This window comes from Poecilia reticulata, linkage group LG4 (genome assembly GCF_000633615.1).
Source record: "Poecilia reticulata strain Guanapo linkage group LG4, Guppy_female_1.0+MT, whole genome shotgun sequence".
Lineage (NCBI taxonomy): Eukaryota > Metazoa > Chordata > Actinopteri > Cyprinodontiformes > Poeciliidae > Poecilia > Poecilia reticulata.
In genome coordinates, this window is record NC_024334.1 from 23,478,904 (window position 1) to 23,486,033 (window position 7,130).

The following is a 7,130-nucleotide window of genomic DNA, read 5'->3' on the forward strand; positions in this document are numbered from 1 at the left end:
TATGCTCATGTGCTAAATGGAAAGATGTGGGCTTCATTTGCGGATGAGATCGCTGGGATAAAAGATCAAATATCTAAGGTGTGAAGTTGAATTAAGAAACAGCTTAGTAATACACGGTTTTTGAGCGCGTTTTCTCATCACACTCGTGACATGGCGTGAATCATCAATTAATATTTAACCTTCAACAGAGCAATCACATGCGTTTCTGGCGCCTTTTATCGCAGAAAACAAGGAGCGAGACCTTCTTATCCACCTGAGTGTAAATGTTGCATGCTCTGCAAAAGATTGCACTTTTGTGTTTTTATCTGACAAGCCTAATGCAATCTTTTCTCGGGAATCCGTGGTTCAGTTTGCAACATGAACAACAAAACGCATGACACTCGGTTAGGGCGGGAGAAGGCGTGGGGAGGAGGGGGCAGTGACGTCAGATTGCCCCCCAGACGGAGAGCGACGAGAGCGAGGATGCACGGCCCGCGGGGGCGCGCACATGCGCACAGACTCGGTCTCGACTTAACAGGAGCGAGAGGGGCGCGTCGATATACACACAGCCGAGCCGAGCAGAGCAGCGCTTTGGGTATAGTAGATGGTGCTGAAGAGTAAGAGTAATCCGGGGCAGGCGCAGACACACTCCACAGACCGAGCTGAGGCTTTTTGGCGGCGCGGGCTTTTCTTTTTGTATGTGTGTGTGTTTGTGTGTGTGTGTGTGAGTGTGAGTGTGTGTGTGCGTGTGTGTGTGTGTGTGTGTGTGGCGATCTTTTAAAACCATGCTGGATTGACCGCAGAGAAAGCAGCTGCAATCAATGGCGTGGCTTTGAAATCGTTGAAAATTTATTGGGAAAGGAGTGTGAGACAGAGCGACAGCGGGGAGAGGGAGAGAGCGGCGAGAGAGAGGGGTGGAAATAAAGATTCTTTCAGCGATGGAGCTTACAATGGAGAACATCGGAAATCTGCACGGCGTGTCTCACTCTCATCAGACAGGCGACTTAATGAACGCCCCGCACGCGCGCCAGTCGTCGGCGTCGCATCGGAACTTGGTGTCGCACGGGCGGTCAGCCATGGTGTCCAGCATGGCCTCCATACTGGAGGGAGCCGGGGACTACCGCACGGACCACGCTCTGTCCGGGCCCCTGCACCCGGCCATGACCATGTCCTGCGACTCCGGGATGAGCCTGAGCAGCACCTACACCACGCTGACGCCGCTGCAGCACCTGCCCCCCATATCCACCGTGTCGGAGAAATTTCACCACCCTCACCCGCATGCTCACCATCACCCGGCGCACCAGCGGCTCGCGGCTGGGAACGTCAGCGGAAGCTTCACCCTGATGAGGGACGACCGCAGTCTCGCCTCCATGAGTAACCTCTACGGCCACTACCCCAAAGACATGTCCGGCATGGGACAGCCCCTGTCCCCGCTCTCCAACGGTCTCGGGTCCTTGCACGGCTCGCAGCAGACCCTGAGCGCCTACGGTCCTGGAGCTCACCTGTCTAACGACAAGATGCTTTCATCGGGGGGGTTCGAGTCCCACGCAGCCATGCTGTCCCGGGGCGATGAGCACCTGGCCCGAGGTCTCGGGGGCCACGGGGCCGGGCTCATGACATCCTTGAACGGCATCCATCATCACAGCCATCCGCACTCTCAGGCAAACGGATCCATGTTGTCGGACCGGGACAGGCAGACGGTGGTGGGAGGAGGGCAGGGAGCCGGGTCGGGACAGGTGGAGGAGATAAACACCAAGGAAGTGGCGCAGCGGATAACGGCGGAGCTCAAGCGCTACAGCATTCCGCAGGCCATCTTCGCACAGAGGATCTTGTGTCGGTCCCAGGGAACTCTGTCCGACCTGCTGCGGAACCCTAAACCGTGGAGTAAACTCAAATCCGGCCGGGAGACGTTCAGGAGGATGTGGAAGTGGCTGCAGGAGCCCGAGTTCCAGCGGATGTCAGCGCTCAGGCTTGCAGGTGAGTGAGGAGACAGCTCCCAACCTGAGTGATGTGGAGGGATCAATCTGTAGTCAATGTGGCGAGACTGCCAATAGCTGCTCAAACAGACATTACTTGAAGTTATTAGTCGATCGTATCGAGTAAAACTTCATCATGACAGTTGGGGTGTTAAATGTTGTGGGGGGAGAGGGGAGGAGGGTGATCTATATTTTGATTGATGCCACAATCCACGACTGTATAAACACATGCTTGGTGATAAACAAAAGAATCGGATCATGTGCGACCGCAGTCTGCAGACCAGTTTGGTTTGGCGCACATGCAGCACTTTTACGCACGGATACAGACTGGGGCATATTCTATTCGCCTGTGACGTTTTCCTTCTTTCTTTTCTACACACACGTTCAAATAAGTAACCCCTCGCAGAAAAGGGGTCAAATAATGTCAATTTTAATTTGAGATACAGATTTTTGACTGCTAAAAAAAGCTTTAATAAACTACAATAAACGTGATCAAATAATTTAGCAGCCGTCACCAACAAGGGTGCAGTCTGAGGCCTGGCCAGAGCCAGAGGGAGCATGACCTCTTATGGATCGATATTTCAGGTCCAGGCGTCCCCTTTCAGTGTAGCGCACTGATAAAGGATCGATTCGGATCTGAAAGGCAGAGACACAAACAGATGCGTCTTTCTTTGGCCCTGCGCTGTGTTCCCTGTGCACTTTTGGGACATCAACTCTCCAAATTTGATTTAAAGGCCTTCGTGGTCACTCTGCAGCCAAAAAATATATCCGCTGTTTCTTTTTTGTGAAGCAATGTACCCTCGTTACAAGCTCAAACGAATGCCTCGCCGTTTTGATTTCACTCCTTGATCAGTCGTTTCGATTTTTATTGCGCAAAGATTATCACATTAAGACTGTGATTTGAAACCCACACATCCCCGCCCTCGCTTTAAACCCCCCTTTAACACCTGATTAACGGGACATAAATGAAAAACGAAAAAGCCACGGAGATGTGAGTGAAAGGTCCCCCCCTTCTCATCGATGTTTGTGTAAAGACCCCTGTTTAGACGAGCTGCGCCTCCAAACGTCAATCAGCGCTTCTCCGCCGTATTTCAGCGAACAGTTCAATTAAGCGGATATAGTGGCATATTTTAGTTCCAGTCAATGCCCTATTGAAAAGCGCTTAATGGCATGTAAATTGTTCCTTTGCGTATTTAGTGGGGGTTCTGGTAAATAAAGATTTAAACACTCCACAATTGTCTCTTTAAGTGCCACTGCTGTTAAAGCTAATTGGGCTGTGGGGTTTTATATCTTCCACTGGCGGCATCAGGATAAAACCTCCAGTTCAGCTGAAGCCACAGAGCTGTGCAAGTGCACACCTACTGCATATTTCAATGTGGTTGGACTGAGGCCTTCTTAAAGGCGTAAGAGCAACATTTCCCCCCTGCTTTTGCTTGCTCAAACTATATGGAAGACCAGATGTGCCACGATCCTGTAGCTAAATAAACAAGCTCCCTATTAGGTGTGGCGTAAATTGAATGGATATTTTACTGTGCATTTGTTTGCTTTACAGCACTTGTGCTGCAATACACCCAGGTGTGCAACTGGGTATGCTACCCCCCCCCCCCCCCTCCAAGATTAAGTAAATGCCTGACTTCAAACTCAAATTATACCTGAACAACATGTTTAAGAGATTAGGAATTTCAGTACTCTTTTAAATTATTTTGTAGCAGGTGAGAAAATATGCACTAACATATTCATTCCTTTGTTTTTGATAAGTAGGTACTTGAAGACATAAACACAAAAACTGTACTTGAAAACTACTAAACAGACTAGACTACTAAACTACTAGACTAAGTGTTTTATTTTATTGCGCCCAAATTTTATGAGCTGCCAGTAGCAACATACATAAAAAATACTCTTGAAATTTTTTGAAAGCTTTTATTTCATTTGGTTTTGGTGCCCCCTTCTCCAATTCCATCTACCTGCCCCTTGCAAAACTTTCAGGAGATGTCCTGTGTCTTCTAAGAAGTAAATTAAATAATTTCTGCTGTTTGTCATTGAAACAATTGACTGGTTAACCTGCCCAACAAATCTACTTTTGGTCAATCATTTTAATTAGACAAATGTTATTCTTGCCCATCGACTGAACGGGTAAGGCTAACAGTTAAAAAAAAGTATATGATCTGCTACAAAAGGAGTCTTTGAAATAATTGATACTGTTGTTTTTTTTTTGTTTTTTTTAAAGTAAATTGTAATTTAGCACATATCAAACATATCACGTCACATGTTATAAATAGTACATTTGTTGAATTTGGAAGCAAGGGCTAATGGGTTATTTAATATAGTATTGCGGAATATCTTTGTGCTGAATTGTGGCACATCTGACCCTCCATACATGTGGCCTTCTCTTTGAGCTTAATGTGATCCACTGGCTATGCTTGTAATCAATTATCTCCCCTCAAACTTCCCACCTGATCTGCTGCACGTTTTAAGCGTACACCCTATTGTGCATCACCCTGCCACCACAGCAGATCTCAGGGAAACTCCAGTTGGGCGAAATGACAAATGACTCTTATGCAAATGTCGGGAGCTACATTTTACTTACTGCATTTAAAATCACAATTATCCTCAGAGCACATGTGGGCTGGGAGTGGGAGTTAGTGGGGATTGGAAGGGGGTGGCGGGGTTGTGTTGCTGAAAGTGAGGCTGGGCCATACTCGCTCAGCCACATCAATCAATAAATTCAAATTACTATTCCAAATTCATCACAGTCACACAAATCAATACAGCTGCCCTGCTTAGCTAATGTGAAAATGCCAGTGTCTGCACACACACACACTCAAATGACAATCCACTCCTGAAAGGAAAACAGAACAGAGATATGGGCACTGTTTGGGGGGCTTATCTCGTGTCCTTCACATTGAATCTGCGAGGGGAGAGACGTGCCTCGCAGTTTTAGAAAAGATACCAACGGTGTGACTGTTTCCATAATACTCAGAGCATTGGAGTGTAAACAGGATAAAAACAAACAGCTTATTTGCAAAGCTGTACATGTAATACACAGAGAGAGAGAGACAGGAAGAGGTGAGGTTTGGGAGGCGTTTAAAGATCGCATTAACGATGAAAACAATTCGTCTTTGCATCTGTGTTGAATTCCACACTCCATCTCAATGTATTTGGTCAGGTCAATACAGCCCTGATCGATAAGGATAGCCAGTGCATCTATCAATTATCCCGCCTCAGCACTCTCACCCATTGGTCTCTCCCCTGGAGCAGAGAGAGGAGAAGGGAGGTGGGAACTGGAAAAGGTTGTGGGAGAGGGGACAGCTGTTTTTTTGTTTTGTTTTGTTTTGTTTTTTTAAGGCACACCTTTTTCTTTCTTTGTTTTATCAGGTTGTCTCTGTTGAGTGTAGTTCACTTGTCGGGACATCTTGGCAGTTTGTTTACCTCCATCCTTAAATCAGATACACACAGAAAACATGACATGCTGTAATGCCATGTCTATCTTTAAGAGCAGCAGATTTCATTATTTGAAGGGAGTATGTGTTGTGGCATGTTGAGTTGACTCTTCCTGGGAATAATAGAAAGGGCTGGGTGAAAAAAAAAGGAGCAGCATAGGTTAATTTCCATCTGAATGGCTACAGCACGTGCTAGGGTGTGCAGGTCAAGACCCTCAGGACACAGACGGAAAAACATGGAGGAAAATAAGGGGTGGGGAGGCCTCTATTCATGTTTCAATGGACTACAAGCAGTTTGCACAGGCTTAATCCAGGCATAATAATAATACTTTACTCAGCCCCTCCACCTGCACTCTTTCTCCCGAACACTGTGCACACGTGTTGCATGCATATGGCAGATTCATATTTTTGCAATAAATCAAGCAGATGCCATGCTCTCATATTAAGCAGGTGGTCATAATTTGAGATGATTTCCACCTCCATTTTGTTTCAAGCTTTCAAATGAAATGTTCTGCAAATAAAAACAAACATGTCTTAGTGTGAAACTGATATCCAAAAGTGACAAAATACAATAAAGAAATTTAATAAATGCGTTATTGCCATTTGTTTTTGAAGCACACCAATAAGTTATTAGTTGCACATTCAAATTCTGAATTATATCTTAAAGACATGTAATTTTTTTTCAGTGTTAAACAAATTTATGGATCATTTTCTGATTAGCTAATACCTTTTCTTCATCAAAGCAGTGCTACAAACACACTGATTTTGATGGGTAAGGCAGCGCATCAGATTAACTCATGAAGCGCTGCAACAAGCAACAATAAAACAAATACCCAAGAATTTCACATTAAATGCATTTTTGAAAGTTTTATTTGTGCATTTGTTTCCGATTTGTTTGTAAGTTTAAGTGGATATGCAATGATTTCTTTTTTGTTAAATTGTGGCACTTTTGGATCTCCGTATCCCGACTTGCAGCTGGAGGAGTGTTAAATGCAGCCGGCGCTGTCTGTGGTGCTGAAATGCAGATCATGGTGTTCTCCAGCAATCACCAGATTGTTAAATACGTGGTAATATCAATGTATTTTCTTTTTGATTTTTATATATGAATCAGTTTCCAGATTTTGATTAATCAGTTCCTCATTTAAGTAATCACTGGCGGGAGTTTTCAAGTTGAATCGTGGCACTATTTTGACCTCTCTGCAAACGCTGTTGTTCGATGGAGGTGCTGTCCGTGGTTCTGAAATAATCTCTGCACCTCTGCTGAGGACAGTTCAAGGTGCTTCGCTGGAGTTTTACCAGTATCTCCTTAATAGCATTCTGGTAGGCCCCATAAACACCATTATTTCATCCAACAGCTTCCACCCATCGATCAATATTACAATCCACAATCGCGTCAATCACACCACACTGCATCCTGCTTTCCTGTCCAGCACTGAGCCCACCGGGGTTTCCATTTAAATCACGTCTCCAGTCTCTTCTAAGAGCCCGCCTGCAAGGTCGTCTATATTTTGCAACACCTTCAAAAATATCCCAAATGCAACAGGCTGAAAATACTTGTTGGTCATTCATTCATTTATTTATTTATTTTTTAAAACGTGCATTAAGTCGAACATGAAGTTGGCAAGTGTTTTAATGCAGAATCATCCGAATCTAGATTTTCTTCATAAAGAAAACGGCTTGATGTCGGTCTGTGAAATGATCGATAGGGGGAACTTTAATAATTGATGCATGAGGT

The 7,130-nt window shown here is 45.2% G+C and overlaps 1 protein-coding gene across 2 annotated transcripts in view; it reads left to right on the top strand.

Annotated features, from left to right (window-relative positions):
• Window positions 1-488: 488 nt before the first annotated feature.
• onecut3a (one cut homeobox 3a) overlaps window positions 489-7,130 on the top strand; it is a 22,263-nt gene continuing 15,621 nt past the window's right edge. For both annotated transcript variants that reach the window (XM_008407127.2, XM_017304205.1), the window contains exon 1: window positions 489-1,956. In XM_008407127.2, coding sequence (XP_008405349.1) covers window positions 918-1,956 — 1,039 coding nt within the window. In that variant the 5' untranslated portion in view covers window positions 489-917. The remainder of the gene's footprint in view (window positions 1,957-7,130) is intronic.